Raw genomic sequence first — 19,438 nt, forward strand, 5'->3', positions numbered from 1 at the left:
AATGTTTGATTGTATTACATTAGGAAATAAAAGAAAAGATTTAATATGATTTTATTTTTATGTAAATACTTAATAAACATCATATTTTATGAACTTCGTGAAATACTTCATATGTTTATAATTGCAACGAATATACAAAATAAAGATTGTAGAATGTTACAATCATGTCTTCATGTAAAAGTTGTTAAGTTTTAAAGAAAATTAAGTATCAGATATGTGCCCCAAGCGTTTTCCATTTTGATGTGTGATGATACCATAATCATTCTCTTTATTTTCATCCTATAAGAATAATTTCTAAGTAGTAAATTACAAATTATTTACTAATCATATTATAAATATTATGGAAAATAAGTAAAGAAATATAGGTATCATTGATGACAAGTCTTTACCCTTGCATAATTTGGTGCTTCAGATTGAATATGGGATTGCATAGATATTGAAGAAACGTCTGAAGTTTGTGTAATATTTTCAATCTTAGAATTCATAGAACAAGAGCTTGTGTGTTTTGATAATATATCATTATTTAATATTGATGAAGTAAATAATGTATTATCAATTGAAGAAGATACAAGTGTAATTTCAGATAATGTTGTTGAATTTGCAATTTGCTTCATTGTTATTTCACCATTTATGGATGTATCTTCTTGTATATACTTATCATATATGAAACATAATAATATAAAAATGTTATATAATGTTAAAAGCATATAAAATAGATTTTATCATGTATACTACTTACATCATTTTCTGCTGTTTCGAGAAATTGCCCAGCTTCCCTAGCTCTTTGTAGAATTCGTTCATGCGGTGAAGTTACAGTAAATTGGCGAGGATAAGAAAAATTTTTCTTAGCTGGAGTCATTCCTACAAAAAAGTTCATATAATAAATTATTTATGCGTATTCATTCCTTTTTTTCTTTTTGTTTTCAAATTTACATATGAAAATAAACCTGTTGGAATATCACGTTGTACATCCTCATCAAAAAATTTGTTAATTTTATTAACTGTTGATTGTATTTGGTTGACAACATCATCAGTCCACACACAAGATTCCATCATTTGATTGTCCAATTTCGTGCATATTTCTTGAAAAATATCACAAGTTTTAACTCTTTTATCGTTCACGCATTTTGTATGGTTTTCAGTAACATTTGAAGTTACTTTATGTGCATCCTATAACAATGAAATTATATATGTTAAAGTTGACATTTAATATTTTATTATAAACAAAATTAAAAACTGTTAATAATTTTACATTGATTAACGAAAGTATTATATTCTTATCTACATCCATTTTCCCCTGCATTTCCTTAATATCGCATTCAATAATACCGTTATATTGCTTCAATATGTTACAGCTTTCATTTACATTCGAATTTAAGTCATTTATCAAATCTTTTCCTTGTTCTGTAGTTCTATATACAATTTCTTCGGTCTATTGGTAAAATAAAATATAACACATTACAAATTAATACTAATATTTTTTTTTCTTGGAAAACGTACAAAAAAATAAACTTTTTTGCTAAATAAAAAATGATAAATCACACATGAAAATTACATGTTTTGTCCCAAGAAGAAGATTATCTTCAATTTTTTCTATATCTCTTCGTATGTGTTCTTTTAATTTGTTACTCATTTTAACATTCATATCAGAATTATTTGTTATTTGCTCATTAGCTTCATTACAAATTTTGTGAACACAATCACATTTATTAGCGACAGTAGAGTAGTACTCTTTTCGACTTTTATTTAAGTTGTTGAACTGAGAAAATACACTTTCCATCATCTAAAAAACATAATAGTTCGGTAATTCTGAAACTAAAATAATTCAATAAAAAATTATATTTTTCATACTTGAGAAAATAAAAGTTCCTTTTCACTAAATTCTTGCTTTTTATAAAGCATTTCGATATTTTCCGTAATGATCTTAACATTTTTAAACACATAATCATAAGTTTCCAGTTTATAATTACAAGTAGAATCTATCGTTTCGTTTACAAGAGTTAAAGTTTGTTTCAATTTCTCAGATACATTATTTGTTATAATTTGTAAGTTTTTAATTATTTCATTTTCTATTATATTGTCGATGTTTTGAGCCAATTTCAAAAAAACGACACTCATTAATTCATGTTCAGATTCTATTGTACTTATTGTATTTTTTACTTCATTTCTTATCCAATTTTGATAATCTGAATACTATGACACAAAAGGAAAAAGAAATATATTATAACTTTTAATAATTAGGAATAAGAAAACATTAATATAAAATTTTTAATTTTATAAAACTTAACAAATACGTACAAATTTATTTATACTTTTCATTAAATTATTAGTATCAGACTGATTAGGAACATTTGTTCCAAATTGATGTATTGACATGTCAATACCATCAAATTTAATAGATGTTTCTGTATTTAATAGAAAAAAAGAAATAAAAATTAATAGATAGTGTAAAGATAACGAGAAATAAATAATATATTGAGTATAGAAACTATTGTTACCATGATCATTTTTCATTGATGTAAAAAATTCCTTTAATTTTGTACCACACATTGAGACATCTTTTTCAATATTTTGGAAACCTTTAATAACATTGTTTTTAAAAGTTTCACCGAGAACTTCAAATTTTTTCTCTGTTTCACTGGAAAGCAAAATTACAAAAAAATTATTATCTTTATATCAAAAACTTTATATGCTTAAAAATTAGCATTTACATACTTTAAAAAGTGTAAATATAATGGACAAACCTTTTTCGTTCAATTTTATCGTGTAATTTATATGAATCTGTTACTGCTGTATCTGCAACACCTAGTAAAGACTGAGCTTGAGATAATAAAGACTGTTCTGTATTTATATGTTTTTCTATTAAATACTTTTGTTCATCTCGTTCTTGCGCGTTCAATTTTAATCGATGATTTGTCGATTTAAGTGCAGTAGTAACATTACTTAATTTATTTTTGACTTCATGTAATTCTTTTGTCTGTGCTACGTTTTGCAATTCAAGTTCATTGTATATTTTCTAAAGAATAAAAGGAAAATATTATATTAAAATTATAAAAAGCAGTCACAGTAGAGAATGATTAATAAAATTTCTTAATAAAAATGTACCTCCTTGTCTTGCATAGTTTTTTCAAGTGCTTTTATACGATTAATTTTTTCTTCTATTTCTTTAGTTTGTCGTGATATTAATGTTTGCATTTCTTTATAGTTATCATCTGCAAGATAAACACCATTTCTTTCGCGTGTAGCGAATAAGTCTCTCCGCAGTTTTTCAATTTCTTCTGTATATTGTTTCAGAAATTCCCGTTTTGAAAGTTTTTGATTTATTTCTGGGCGGTTAGTAATATTTTTTGCGCGATGTGCATAATCTAGCGTAGATAATGTTTCCTCAAGATTAATACTAGCAGGAGATATAGTTGCAATAATCGACGTTTTTGTACGACCACCTAATGATTCCTGTAGTAGTCTTGTGAGTTTGGATTCTCTATGCAGTATGAAGGATAATAATATAATAAATTATATTATAAATTTTATAATAAAAAAACAAAATATTTGTATTTGTTACCGGTAAGGTATATGAGGAGCTCTTTCAACAAGAGCTGTTATAACTCTACCGAGAGTTAATAAAGACTGATTAATGTTACCAGCTTCTCTTGCTCTCCTGTCAACAGCACCAGATTTTCCAACATTTTCACTACCAGCTAGATCCACCAAATTTAATTTTCCTGTTTTTAGGATCTCTTCCCCATCAATAACATTTTCTTTTATATGTACAGTAATTGAAAATATTGCATGAGATCGGCTATAATAATATTTGAAAAATTTTGTATGTTAAAATAATGAATGACATATTTCAGATAATAAAAGTATATGATTTATGAAGTGTTTATAAGCATCTGAAATAATTAATAAAATGTAGTGGAAAAATAAGAAAATTTCTTTATTACTTGTTATATTGAGAATAGTATAAAAAAGTAAGTAATATTTCCAAATATTCAACATCTTTTAAACAATGAATTTTTACTTTAACATTGTAATTACATATTAATTAATGATACTTAAAAGATATTGTTTATCAAATGCTGTTTATAATTACAGAAAGCATAAATATAAAATAATTTTGTATGAAAGTAGTAAAAATATTCTTACTTTCCCTTGTATCTCCTACCACTAATTATTTATTTTAATTTTCAAACATATATATAAAATAATGACCTAGATTGAGTATTCATCAATGTTGCAGCTGTTTGCCTCTTTTCTGATCCCTTTTTAAGAATTTTATAAACTTCATTTGTGTTGTGTATTGTTACTTCTTCCAATCCATGTATAATTATTGCGCCCTTTTTAGATACATCTTCATATAATCTATTAATTAATGTCATCTTAGATATATTAGTTTTTTACATTTTAAGTAAATAAAAGAAATTAATGACATAATTAGATATTACTTTTATATTAGTACATACCTTATTTTAGACGAATCATTACTAGGTGATAGAAGATCAAACAAGTCTTCATTATATAATTCAAGAAAACTAACTTTAATTGTATACTCTTGTACTTCCAGTAATTCTAGCTTGTCAAATAAGTGGCTTAAAGATCGTGGTATCATACCAGCAGATGAGTCCTATATTAAATATAAATAACATTACATATTATATATTTCATTTTATATTTTAATATGACATTAATTCTTTTACTTTATATCTTATATAATTAATAAATAAAGACTATTAATATTTATTATACATGTTATATCTATTTTACAACAATAATAAAGAAATAATGATATGACATTTATTTTCAAATTATAATAATGCAAATGTATATCTTTTTTCACTATTCCTTATTACTTTGAAAAATACCTTTTAAGTAATTATTATTATTATTACTTTATTTCTAATACGATATTTCAATATTTTGTGAACAACGAATGTACAATTTGTTCTTAATTTATTATTTATCAGTACACTTGTAATTCATCATTTGATATTTTTGTAAATTACTTAACTACAATTATATTGTACTTCGATGTAAATGTTTTATATTAATGTTGATTATTTTCATTACTTAATTAAATACTTACTATTATGTAATTTATATTTAAATTATTGCTGAAATAAATTTTATATTATATAAATAACTTTATATAAAGAATTTCTTACACTGTGCCAATGTAAATTTGCATAATTATTAATTCCTTCCATTGTAAATGTTTTTCCTGTACCAGTTTGACCATATGCAAAAACTGTACAATTATATCCAGCTAAAACTTGTTCCAATAATGGACTAACAACAATATTATATACATCGATCTATCAAAAAATATAAAAATATTTTAAAAAATATATTCTTAATTTAAATATATGTGTTTATTATTTATAAGAATATACCTGTTTTGATGAAGGTCCAAATATATTATTAAATTTAAACTTTCTAGAAAATTTATCTTGTGAGTGTTCATGTATTATTATCTCATTATCATTAACAATTTCTAATATATCTGTAGACTTATTATTTTGTTCAGAATTATTTATTGGCCTAACAAAAATAAAAAATTAGGTATTAACAGATAGTCAAGATTAGACCTTCTATATAGGAGTAAACTATATTAATTATTATTGAATTATATATTTGAACGGGTGTTCTGCAGTGAATATTATTAATAAATTTATTTAAATTTATTTAGCTTTAATATAAAGGAAAAAATATATCACCTATAATATAAAGATCAAATCTTTTTTTATATCAAATTTTATAGTTTACATATTTTATTTACATTTCACTACATTAATAATATTATAACAAACATAACGTCTATGACGCATAAAATATTAATGTATTTTATTTATTAAAATAACTTAATTTGAAGATTTAATTTTTGGTTTTAAATAACTTAATTTTTGATTTTCATCTTTTGATTGACAATTTCTTGCAATGAAAATTTGAAACAAAACTCATTCAATTACCTAACACGAACAAACACCTGTATGTGCTGACACTTCTCTTTCTTTTTAGAGCGTGTATCGTTCATCTTTATTATTATTTAAATTACACTGAGTTTTGTTACTGTCAAGAACTTTTGTAGATTGTGTTTCAAGATTATTATTTTCGTATCTTGAAATTTACTAAAAAATTATTCGTTACGATTTGAACATCAAATTTGAAGTGTGTAATACTTCGTAAAGCCACTAGGTGCGCTGGTTTCGAAATAGTTTGGCGTAGTCGCATTGTGAATTTGCTTTAATAATTTGACTTTCCATGAATGTATTCTATAAATTAAGTGCAAATTTATTCTGGCGCTGTATATTGATATCGTTTCATATTATACTTTATTATGGCATAATTTTATATAATTATAATTTTCTTGTTTTATTAAAAAGTACAAATCAATTTGTTAATCTATTTGTTTATAAAAAGAATTAGATTACAAAATTTTTATCTATATTTTAATCTTTTAATAATATATTGATGCAAAATAAAAAAATATTTTGAAGTAAATATTACTCAGTTTGCTAATAATTATCTAAATAACAAAAATGATGATATGATATTGTTGTAAACTGATTGTCATATTTAATAAAAAAGAAATTTATATCAGTAACTGTAATAATTTTGAAGGAACAATTTATAATATTTTATCTGAATCATTTTTACGTATTACTAAATGCTGAACCATAAATAAAAATAACTAACATTATAGTATTTACTCTATATTTTATAATTTTTATAGAAAATAAATGCCTATTCTCTAATTTTTTAAAGATATACATATGTATTTCTGTACGATTTGTTGTATACTTAATTGTTTCTTTAAGTGATCAATGCATTGCATACATTGTATGAAAATTTTGACTATATGACGTAATGGGTGAAGGGTCACATTACTTACCAATTCATAAATTTTCCTTATATATATCCATTAATTTCAATGATTTTGAATTACAACATGCATGGTTAGCCACCTGACGATGATTATCATTAGATAGCGTTAGGCTATATTAGTAAATCGGAATTTAAAATCATTTAAATCAGTTAAATTGTAACTTTTGTAAATATATAAAACTACCTAAAATATTAGTACTCAAAATAGTAAAAAGTCACAAAATTGCAAATTTACTTAAAAGAATTATAATATCCGTTAAATTTTATACTTTATTTCTATTATGTGAAATTGGAAATATTTCGGGCATAATTGCAAAAAATTTAATTATAGGATAGTCAAAATTATATCGATGTCGGAATAAAAATGCAGCTAAGCAGTCTAAATAGTATATTTGGAAAGTTTTCCTCAGGATATTCACTTTTTTTTCCGCCACAAAGGTTCAATATTTTGTGTATGGCACTTATCTTGCGTCTACGAAATCTTACGATTAACTTTCAAATGTTAATTCAATAGTTATAAGTGCATCAACAATTAAATATGGTGAATGTATCAGATTTTATTCAATTAGATTGGTACTACTTTTACAAATACGAAAAAATATCTATTAAAAAGATTGATAATTTACGGTTAATAATGATTATTGATAGAAAAAAATTGGTATCAAAATATAGTAATCTTTGTTTAAAGGAAAAGAGGAATTTAATTTTTCGAATATCAAAGATATGATAATGAAAAGATACATCAAATTTTGAATGTACTTTTTTAAAATCTGAAAATAATCAATTTTTACAAAAAGAACTTTAAAAATCTGTAAATAATATAGAGGCAAATAAGAATCAAACGATTTTTTTTTAATTCTATATAATTATAAAATCATAATAATAATAAAATTAATCCATTTTATTTGATTATCTTATTTTGATATTGATAAAAATTGAAAAAAATATAAAAATTTAAAGTAATAAAATATATATATTTAGATTTATTAAAAATTCAGTACAGAAATATAATTTGTAAATTCACAGTATAAAACAAATATGTTAATATTTAAGTCCTGTTTTGCCCCTAGCCATGCTACTAATATCCAAAGTAAATAAAAACTGCTATAAAAATATTTAATAACAAATTCGACTGTAATTCAACAATATTTTTAATACTACAGTTTTGATTTACCAGCTTCTATAAGTGTTTTTAATTTTTGAGTAAGCATAATATTTCCAGAAATCTTTAGCTTTCCTCGCATAAATGCCATTTGTGGATTTAATTTACCTAAAGCCTATGAATAAAGTAATTGATATAATAAATATACTAATTAAAATATCATGTTAGCACGAAATAATAGTAATTATATAAATAAATCTATATTAAATGAAGATTTACCATTTGCATCATATCAGTATCTTCAAGAGTTAATGTTGCATCAGCTGTGCCTGATTTCGGTTTTCCTTTATATACTTCAGGTTTTTTCAAATCTAGAGCTTTTTGGAATAATAAAAATCGATTGAAAACTATATTCAGAAAGTCTTAATTAACATAAACAAATATGCTTACTCCATATTGCTTTAGGTTGCTCTTTCACTAAAATATGATAAAGAAATACTCCATTTATTTTCTTCACTTGTTCTGGATTTGCTTTTACATATTCACCAATTGTTTTAAAAACTGCATCACTTTCAAGAGGCTCACTGCCAGATACAAGATTCACTGTTGGCTCCATGGATATTGTGCGTTTTAAATCGACATAACCACCTGTAATTGAGAAATTTAAATTATTATCTTTAGTAGTCATTTCTAACAAAAAAAGTAATTACATGAAATTTTATGATTAATTTCAACAATTTCCTTACATGAAATCGAAAAATATGAAATTCATGTTTGATTATCTACAACTGGTTTTTGTTTGAAATATGTAATAATAAAAATAGTACTTTACTCAAAAATATATGGTCAGTTAAGAATTATAATAGTATATGCTTATCCTTAGTTATTTTTCATGAAATTGTGTTTTAAGTTTATCATAAAAAATTCAATATATTTTAAAGGGCATAGTTATAATTTAGTTAAGCATGAAATTAAATGGATGTTATTTTAATAGTTAAAATATATAATTAAAAATTTATTTTATTCATTTGTTTCTAAAATATTATAAAAAATAATATATTATATCTCATACAGTTACTATGTGAAACATAGATAATATATAATTTCTATTAATTTACCTGTTAAAACTGGCGAATTTTCTCCTACAACATATGTTTGGAAATGTATTCTATTTCCTTCTTGCCACATATCTGTTCGCAATGTCTGTCCTGGAATTACTGTTCTTGCAAAACGAGTCTACAATTTATTAATAAAATTAATTTACATACAATATTCAATGATTTAAATATTTGAAAAACAATACTTTAAGTCTTGGAAATGTAACCAAATAATTGATTCAGTTGTATATATTGCATGCATAACACTTTTATGACAGATACTACGTATATATATCTATGCTTGCAGAGATTATCAGCGGATGTTCCTTATATGTGATTGTACTCGTTAACGGGCGTTACCGGGCAATGAACGTCACATTTAAGTGAATCTAGTATTTTATCTTTATTTAGTATAGTTAGATAAGATTGATTAAATTCATTGCTAAAGATAAGTATAATCCTTTACAGTTGAAAAGAGTAGTCTATCTAATTTAAATCAAATTAAATAATGAGCATCACATATTTATATTCAAAATTTCTAATACTTTAAATAAAAGAATATGATTATTATATCCAAAAATTCATATAATAACAATTTTAATAGTTTCTTATAATAATTAATGGTGGTTTAGTGCTCGTTGGTAATAAAAAATATAGCCCAAAATGCCCTGCCATGAAAGTGTTAAAGCATTGAAATATGTAGGATGTGGCATCTAAAACAGGTCACCTGAATAACTTGCTTGCTTGTAATAATAGAAAAAAAGTGTCAGGCAAAAGTTGTTTGATTTTGAGGAGCACATAGCACGATATCAATTAAATAGTCACAAATATATCCAGATTTTAGTAGAAATTTGCCACTGCTATTAGAAGATATTCCTTTAGACATATATGACAGTCAATGTGGTACCAGCAAGATAGATGTCTTGCAGGATATTTAGAAATAGTTGAGCCAGTCGGTCAGGAAATAATAGGTGGCCCATGCATTCCCCAGACTTAATACTTATGGATTTTCATTTCTGGGAAAATTGAAGCAAAAAGTGTACGGCGAAATATCAGCAAGCAGAGAAAACATGAAGGAGCGTATAATAGTTGGCATTGCAATTGATTCGAATGAAATTTGACGTGCAGTGTCTTTCATATCTGAGGGTTAGGGCTGATGTAGCTGATATTAATCATAGCCGCTGAGCGGTGCAGTTAATTTTGGCCAAGCTAGCAGGCCTACACCGGCCAAGTCAACTTATCTCACCTCCTTACGGTCCCCTTAGAACTCAGTGTTGAGTGCCACTGAATGCCTCATATCTAGCCAAATCAGAAGTAATCCCAGAATAAAACTCCTTATGGCTGACGACGAGTCTTGCGGTTAATTTCCCTATGCAATCTGACCTTGTGCCGTTTGGATGAAGCACGAGTATTCGTACCCATCATCTGCGGGTTATAGGCATACAACCCAGACATCGCAAGAACCGTACTTATGTGCCTAATAAGCTCTCATCAACACAATACTTATCTTCCGTATCAGCACACCTTAGGAAATGCATCGAAGTACAGGGTCATAATTTCGAACACTTTACGCCAATATGCAACTTAGTAAGATACTACAGTTGACCTTGTATACCTTGAAATGACCTTCATTTATAGGTCATTGTATTCATCTTGAAAAGCTCTATCAGAATATAAATAAAAAACAATATTATCCCATTCAAAAAAACAAGTTTAACCTTCATATTTCCTCTATGCCTACACCAACAAAAAAACTATTAATATCATGCTATTTGCTCCTTGAAACCTTCTACCTGACACTCTTTTTCTATTATTACAAGCAAGCAAGTTATTCAGGTGGCCTGTATTAGGTGCCTCACCCTTATGCAAATAACATTAATTATATGAATATCTACCTTTACAGCCTTAAATAGGCTTGGATCACCGCCAGCGTAAGTTTGAAGAACATGACGAACAGAAAATCCAAGAGAACATAATCCATGTAGAATTGGTTGTTTAAAGCCTCCCATTATTGATATATTTGAATCAATGTGCAAAGGATTTCTGTCGCCACTTAATCTATATAATGCAGCCTATAAATAAAAAAATTAAAATGATTAAAAAATCATACTAATTAAGAAAATACGCTATTAATGATGCCCATTATCTTTTAAATACAATATTCTGTACAGTATTTTTGTGATATAAAAGTAGCACATATTTCTAGTATACCATTATTTCCTTTCTTATCATCATTATTTATTTTTATCATTATAGCATTTTGAACATTACTGTCTGTTATTCAATTTTGAATATATTATTTTAATAAAGGAATTAATAAAGTAAATTAATAAAGTAATAATGTATTATTAAAATTGTAGTAAGTATTCCTCTATGTAGAAAAAATGTTGCGATAAATAAATGGTTATCACATCAGATTTATTACCAACGATTTATTTGTTAGTTAATTTAAATTCGAATTTATTAAATATATAAAAAATGTAGTTATTTTTTACCTGATCGTAATTTGTTTGTTGTTTCATCGATGCATCTGGCTGACGACTCGGAGGATCGATAATTGGTATAATATTTGAAGATGTTCGTTTTCCTTGCAAATTACCAGCTCCTATTATAAATGCTATCATTTGTCCTGTAGATAATTTATCTCCATTACTGGTATCAAATGTTTCATCTGAAAAAATAAATCCAAGTTTATGAATTATTTATTACATAAAATCAAATAACGTTATTTATAAAATTCATATCTTCGCGTACGTTGCACCACAACTAAGGCACCCTTCCTCTTATCCAATACATCCACAACTTTGAAACGTGTCTCAACTGTAGCTTCTCGTGGTAATTGTTTATGAACTTCAATATATTGCTCTCCATGTAATATCTGAAATAATAATAAATTAAGAAAAATATTGTTTTAAATCATTTATGTAAAATAAATTACCTTCATTGGATTCACTTCAATATTTGGTAAGTATTTGTCAAATATAGAAGATTCCATACAATACATTGGGGCATAAATAACATAATATGTAGGTAATACAGCAAAATTACTATCATTTTCATACAAATAACGAAAATCAGCTGGTGTTTGAACAGAAGCGCCAACTAAAGTAAAAATTGTATATTTTAGTTTTGTAATAATCATTGACAATTAATAATTATAATTATAGTCAAAATATAATAATAATTATACCTCCTAATGCATATAATATGGTATCCCGATCGTTGTAAGTATGTCTAAGAATACCATCGTCCTGAGAAAGAAAAGTATAATAATATTTAATTTTAAGTTACAAAATAATTGTTTTAATTACCTGTGAATCAGAATTTGCAGAATTTTCAGACTTCATTGCTTCAGCTGCACCCATAAGTTGTCCTGTTACTTCCTATAATTTATAGGAATAAATTAATAAATTATTAAAATAAATTTTTCATAAAATAAAAAATGATTATTTACTTCAATAGAATCAAAATGTTTAGCAGCTGACATATCAGTAATAGCCGACCATCTTTTTTCAACATCTTCAGGGGTGACTTCATTTGACAAATTTTGTCTTAATACAGATCCTGATGAACGAATTACATGACCTAAAAGAATATTAACATATTAAATAGATCTTTTATTCTTCATAATTGTTTCTTTATAAAAGATGCATAATTTTTTCATTGAAAATTATTACTTATGTAACTGAACTCATTAATATACATATCAGTGACAGTATGTCAATGATTACTGAAATTAAACATAATACTAACTTTTGCTAACATCATTTTTATGACTAAAGCAATATGTTGCTATAGAGCATGATATTAATGAGATAAATGTTAATAAATTTCTCAGTTACAAACTCATATTATGTAAAGTGAACCATAATATTGAAGTAGCAGAAGAAAAGATTATCAGTGATTAAAGAGAACAAAATTTTCTATTCCTTTTTTAATTATAAATAATAAATGATTTAAAACATAATGTTTGAAAAAAATTTTCTTATTTTTATTATTGTCTTAACTGTAAAAGTTTAAAGCTTTCCACTTTATAATTGTGGTAAAATTCTTAAGCACAAATTAATAGAAATACTTATACCTTTATTTCTCTAATTTTATGTTCTATACTTACATTTTCCTGCCCAACCTAATGCAGATTCAATAATGGATCCATTTTCTATACATTTTTCATGACAAAGCCAAACAACTACAGGGGCTATTAGTTCAGGTTTTAACTGCTCAAAGAATTCTAAAACATGATACATTTAAGATTAATTAATGATTAAATAAAACGTGTTATAACTACTGTATGTATTAAATATTATATCCACCTGGTGGTAATATATCTTCTGTTAAACGAGAAGCAGCTGTTGGTATTATTACATTAGTATGTATATTTCTTTTTCTGCCTTCAATAGCTAATGTATTAGCCAAGCCAATAAGACCCATTTTTGCAGCACTATAATTGGCTTGACCAAAGTTTCCATATAAGCCACTGTTACTTGCTGTTATTATTATTCTGCCATAATTTTGTTTAGTAAAATAGGGCCAAGCAGCTTGAGTTGTTTTAAAAGCTCCTTTTACATGAACACCTTGTACCAGATCTGAAATTTAACATATATACTTATAGTTTTAACCTAAGAAAATAAAAGTTTATGTGGAATAATAAAAAATCATATATACCCCAATCAGTATCTGACATTTTAGCAAAAGATTTGTCTCTTAAAATTCCAGCATTATTAACAATTATATCTATCCGTCCAAATGCATCAATAGCTGTTTTGACAATTTTTGCACCATCAAGAACAGAATCATAATTGGCCACTGCTTTTCCACCTATTAGTTTATCATAATATATCTTGTTGATTATAAATGAATAATCTCCCATTTAATTTCAAAATTATATATAATTATATATATACAATTACAAAATTATATATATACAACTTTATGTTAGATACATATTCATAATAATAGTCAAATACATATTAAACATATTATCTCACCATTCCTTTTAATTTCATTGACAACTGTATCTGCAATTTTACTATTGCTTCCATCACCATGTCTACTTCCACCTAAATCATTTATAACAACACTGGCACCTCTTGAAGCAAAAAGCAAAGCATATGCACGACCTAAACCTAGAAAGGAAATTAAAAACATAAATAATATGTAAATAGATTAAAAAATAAGAATAATTACCTGCTCCAGCTCCAGTTACTATAACTACTCGACCGTCAAAACGTAATTCGTCTGGTCCTCTCATTATGTCAAATTTAGAGTTACTTAAAGTAAGCTAAAAACTAAAAACTTTGATCGATCCAAACTTATATAAAATCTTCGTAATGAGCCAGCAAAATTAAAGGTTGTTTAAAGTCCAGCGACTTTTACACCACCATAATAATTTGCTTTTTAGATTGGTTCATTCGATAAATTTATAATCCAGTATTGTCCAGTTAATCAGCAAAGTTTCCCCTACCTATTACCAATACTATTGCATGTATAAAAATATTATCGTCACTATATTTATTTCAAAACATATAAACATGATTTTATATAAATGTGTATGATTTCTTTTTGTAAAAGTATTAATTTTTTGTACCTAAAAATTATGTATAAAATAAAAAATTACAGAAGATTTGTTCATGAATAGCGCTGATCTACGTCAACACATAATACTATTACCTGGAGGGAAAATATAAAATTAGACTACTTTTGTATTTACAATATGTTTAATTAATATATTTATCATATACTTCGTAACATATAACGTATAATAGAAATATTTCTTCTAGTTTGATTTTTTTTATAATAAATGAAATTCAATTAATTTCAGAAATTTAATAAACATTTTACATTTATCATCAATGAAATCTTTCAAATAGCTTAGAAAATTTAGCATACTTAATTTTTTACTATTAAAGAAATTTTTGTAAAGATTAGAATAAATGACGGTTTGAAGATGACATATACCATAAATATAGGTATTCATAAATAAAATATGAAATTGATATTTTGATTAAGGTCATCAACATTTTTTGCGAACTTTACATCGGTTGATAACTGAAAATTTTGTATTCATTAATTTTACATTCTTCATTTTAATTGTTACGCTTATAATATTTATTTATAATATTTATCAGAACTCAGTATTTCATTATTTATAATATATAAGTAATATAAAAATTGAACGCAAAATTGAATAAGCAAATGAAAAATATCATTTAGATTTAATATGAGTAGACGTAATTATTGAATTTGTTATTTCTAAATTATCTAGAGCTCTAAAATAATAAGGGGATTGAAAATTAATAAACAAAAAAATATTAAAATTAAAATAAATTCTAACATATCTTTAATAGAAAAATGTGGATGAAAAGAAATTTTATAGTTATCTCTATTTCTACAGGATTTGATGATTCATAAAAATGTAAAATAATTAAATGAATAAGAATTAATATTAAAATAAAACGTAAAGTAGCATTATTAATTGAAAATCCACCTCAAATTCATTCAACTAAAAATTTACCAATATAAGGAATTGCTAATAATAAATTTGTAATTACTGTTGTACCTCAAAAATATATTTGACCTCAAAGTAAAATATAATCTAAAGAGTTGTTATTATTGAAATTAAAAAAATTGTTACTTCGATTATTCAAACTATTTTTAATTAAAAAAAATAATAACATTAATTTCGTGCAATATAAATATATATTCTAAAATAAATGATGCTTTATTTATACGAAATAAATTAATTAATCATCCTGAATTTAGATCTTTTATAATACATATGAAAAATTCTAAAAAATGCTAAATTATTATTTGGATAATAATGTATCGATAATAAAAATAATTTAAAATAATTTGAATTATTAAAAATAAACCTAAAATTGATTCAAAATTTCATAAATTATTAGTATTTATTGGTGTTGGTAAATAAATTTAAAAATTGATTTCTAAATTTTTATAATTTTTAATTAATAAAAACAATTTTAATTGTTTATATTGTTTTATTTATAGAATTTTACAAATACATATCTTTTTTAATCCTGTTCGTGATTTTTGCACTTTATGTGTAAAGGATATTTGTTGTTATTGAAACTTTTATAATAATATATAACGATAATAATAACGATAATATATAATAATATATCATATTTCACAGTAATGACAAAATGAAAAATTGAAATATTAAACTACAAATTTTGTTTTATTTTTCTAGTTTATTTCTTAAAACTATATAACATTTATACACAGTATTATTTTAAACATAAAAAGCAGTAATAGTTGCAATAATTGTAAAGTATTATTAAATTAAAGTCTCATAAATATCATTGCTTAAATGACTTCATAATGTAAGAATAATGAAGGAACATTTAAATGATATCAATATATAGATAGTTAGTTGGTTCACTGATAGAAAGTAATGAAATGTAACAATTTTTATTTTTACTGCATATGTTGGCGCCTACGTGCAGCTCTTTGTTTGTCAAATCGCAATTCCATTTCTTCTAGAACACGAGGAGTATATCGCACAACTAGTTTCACAGAATTTTGTGCTTGTTTTAATAGTTCTACTGCTTTCTCATGGTTTTCTCCTTCCACACACTGAAAAACAAATATACATTAAACAGGTAATATCTGTTTGTATACTGAACAGTGCTTTTATTATAATAGTCACATAAATAAATGAAATTATTTTTATTTGTGACTGTGCTCAAGAATGTTAACAGGTCAATGTATTAATAGATACCTTTATACCACTTTTAGATTTATAATCATTAAGAATTGTAAGAATAATTCTTATAAGGAATGATTGAAAATATTTCTATTGTTATTACATGTAACCCCCATAGCTAAGTATTAAACAAAAAACAATTAATTAAACAAATTTTATAATTTTTCAAAATTAATGTTTGTAAGAAAAAGATATAAATAGAAAAAATCTTATTCCATATCTTTAATTTATTTTTACACGAAAAGTTACCCCATTTTTGTTTGCATTGTCACTAGTAGCACATTCTATACATTAAATGAGGAATATATTAAACTTTAATAATTTCATGAAAACTACTCTAAAATACCAAATAACAATAAAACAATAAAAACACTACAAAATATATTACCTGAAATTTTGTATACGAACTGTTTCTAAATTTTTAATATTTTAGCAATTAATTTTTCTTATCTAAAATATTTTTGCATACATTATATTTTACATATTTTGCATACTTATCTCAATACTTTTGCATACATTGATTGTATTTAGTAAACCAAATACTTTCCTCGATAGACATGTATAATGTATGCTAAATTAAATACTTCTGGATTGTATTTATAAAAGTATGTAATAATATATATATATATATATATAGTTCACAGCACACAATTTTGTTTTAGACATAAAAATTCTAAGTAGTGTTTCATTAGAATCTATATATGATTTCATAATCATAAAAAAATTAGAGTCTATTAAAAAAATGACTAAATGATATTTTTAAAAAAATAACAAAACTAACCACTCCATTAACAGAAAGAAGTTGATCACCACGTTTTAAACCACCATGGCGATCAGCAACACCACCAGGGATAATTCGTGAAATATAAATTGGTGAATTTTGCTCTTTACCACCCATTACATTAAAACCAAGACCTTCTTCAGTTTTTGGTAGTTCTACCACTCGTGGATGTGCATGACCCTCACTTGCTGCGAAAGCAGCAACTGTTGCTTTTGCTGTAGCTGATGCACGAACATCTTGGGACCCCTAAAATTATTATGATTATTATTGATATTATTTTAATCCTTATTATTTTTAATACTATTTTTAATTGTCATCATTGAAATGTGTGATATTTAAAAATATATTACATATACCAAATCTATGGGAATCAATATCATTATGACCTAAAAACATATGTTAACCATAATGTATCAAATTAAAGTTAACTATTTTCTCCAAAATCATTGTTTACAGTAATAGGAACAAATTTTTCTAATGTAATTGCTATGGAAATAAGTTTTACCTTCCACATTTCTTTTAACTACATTGACATTTATTTATTTTTTTTAGTTTGCATAATTAGAAAATTAACAAAGAATATTTTTTTCAGGAAGAACTGTGTAACAGAAAATGCTAAAATAAACTTATTCTACGTTGGAAATTATTTTATTAGGTGATCAATTTTTAGGAACATTATAGTTATTAAATTTCTTTTTATAGATTAATATATATTATTAAGAGATGACTATTCCTCTTATAAAAAGGAAAGATATGAAAATAATATATATTTCTTAGGCTTTAGTTAATTAGTTTGGTTAGTTAATGTCAACAAATGATCAAAATAACACTCATGGAAAACTTAATAAATGTTTAGAAATAGAAACAGAATTTTGAACATTGAATAAATTGTTTTATAATCTGGAGAATGTTTAATTTGATATACTTTAAAATTACCTTAACATTTTTCCATAAAGAAAGTATTTGTTACTCTATAATTATATAAAATATAACTTTAATTACATAAAATATAACTCTTTAACTTTATAAAATAAGAAAAAAGTTGATTAGTCTCAATGTATCATTTATTTAAAAAAAAAGAAAAAAAAAAACAGTGAAGCCAATATCTGTAGTAATTTTGTGGTGAACAGCTTATAAAATTAAGTTTCACTTTAAAATTAAGTTATTAGTTTTATTATTTATAATATGTAATTTATAATATTATGACTTATAATTTGTTTCTACATTGTTGTAGTTTGTAACAGTTATATAACAAATGTTGTCATAATGAAAAAACTAAATAAATTATATATATGCACTAATATTTAATTATATTATACCTGAATGTCCACAGTTTCATATACATGTTCGTATACTTCACGTACAGCACTGAGAAAATCACTTTGTAAAACTTTTTGTAAAGCAGCTAATTTTGTTGCAGGTACTTCGCCACCTAAAAGTTATGTGACTAACATGTATAAACATATTAAAATTATACCTATTAAATAAACATGTATTACAAAGTAAAATCACATACATGATCTACATAAGAAAGTAAATTAAACGAAGAACATTATGAAGGAATGATCAATATAAAGACCTACATAAACAAGGTAATTTTTGCAATAATATTTAATATATTTTTACTGTTTAAATTCACTTTTTACTAAAATATAGCTAGTCACTTACCTTTTTGTAATTTATCTAGTAATTCAATAGATCTTTTCACATCTACAAACAAAAATAAAAAATTTAATCAAAGTATGTTATATTAATCAATAAATATATTGTATAATTTTATATTATAAAAATATTATATTATGAAATAAACAAGATCATTATTTGGAATAAATATCCTATATATTAATTTA

At 24.5% G+C, this 19,438-nt stretch overlaps 3 protein-coding genes across 5 annotated transcripts in view; all 3 read right to left on the bottom strand.

Moving 5' to 3' along the window:
- Window positions 1–201: 201 nt before the first annotated feature.
- Window positions 202–6,031, bottom strand: LOC108556113 (kinesin-like protein Klp61F). The gene is made up of 17 exons (XM_017912070.1): window positions 5,967–6,031; window positions 5,391–5,538; window positions 5,163–5,312; window positions 4,464–4,624; window positions 4,211–4,362; window positions 3,563–3,800; window positions 3,106–3,481; window positions 2,745–3,016; window positions 2,499–2,638; window positions 2,299–2,405; window positions 1,852–2,193; window positions 1,556–1,783; window positions 1,253–1,432; window positions 948–1,170; window positions 740–861; window positions 390–653; window positions 202–279 (listed from the first exon to the last, which is right to left on the bottom strand). Exons 1-17 carry the CDS (start codon window positions 6,029–6,031, stop codon window positions 202–204), a joined length of 3,246 nt encoding a protein of 1,081 aa, XP_017767559.1.
- A 1,894-nt stretch (window positions 6,032–7,925) lies between these two features.
- Mfe2 (peroxisomal multifunctional enzyme type 2) lies at window positions 7,926–14,491 on the bottom strand. Its single transcript, XM_017912087.1, has 16 exons — window positions 14,269–14,491; window positions 14,070–14,207; window positions 13,747–13,899; window positions 13,395–13,667; window positions 13,196–13,312; window positions 12,536–12,666; window positions 12,393–12,464; window positions 12,272–12,332; window positions 12,020–12,183; window positions 11,836–11,959; window positions 11,577–11,752; window positions 10,977–11,153; window positions 9,103–9,220; window positions 8,435–8,632; window positions 8,264–8,361; window positions 7,926–8,159 (listed from the first exon to the last, which is right to left on the bottom strand). Exons 1-16 carry the CDS (start codon window positions 14,330–14,332, stop codon window positions 8,040–8,042), a joined length of 2,184 nt encoding a protein of 727 aa, XP_017767576.1. The 5' UTR covers window positions 14,333–14,491; the 3' UTR covers window positions 7,926–8,039.
- Window positions 14,492–16,431: 1,940 nt separating this feature from the next.
- Window positions 16,432–19,438, bottom strand: part of veli (L27 and PDZ_signaling domain-containing protein veli) — a 3,620-nt gene continuing 613 nt past the window's right edge. For 2 of the 3 annotated variants that reach the window (XM_017912119.1, XM_017912118.1), the window contains exons 3-6: window positions 19,257–19,298; window positions 18,908–19,020; window positions 17,589–17,834; window positions 16,435–16,677 (exon numbers count right to left, since the gene is read on the bottom strand). In XM_017912119.1, the coding sequence (XP_017767608.1) occupies window positions 16,519–16,677; window positions 17,589–17,834; window positions 18,908–19,020; window positions 19,257–19,298 (560 nt within the window). In that variant the 3' untranslated portion in view covers window positions 16,435–16,518. Of the gene's footprint in view, window positions 16,678–17,588; window positions 17,835–18,907; window positions 19,021–19,256; window positions 19,299–19,438 lie in introns of all 3 variants that reach the window. The other variant, XM_017912117.1, reaches the window with a different exon arrangement.

This window comes from Eufriesea mexicana, unplaced genomic scaffold, assembly GCF_001483705.2.
Source record: "Eufriesea mexicana isolate 0111107269 unplaced genomic scaffold, ASM148370v2 scaffold325, whole genome shotgun sequence".
Lineage (NCBI taxonomy): Eukaryota > Metazoa > Arthropoda > Insecta > Hymenoptera > Apidae > Eufriesea > Eufriesea mexicana.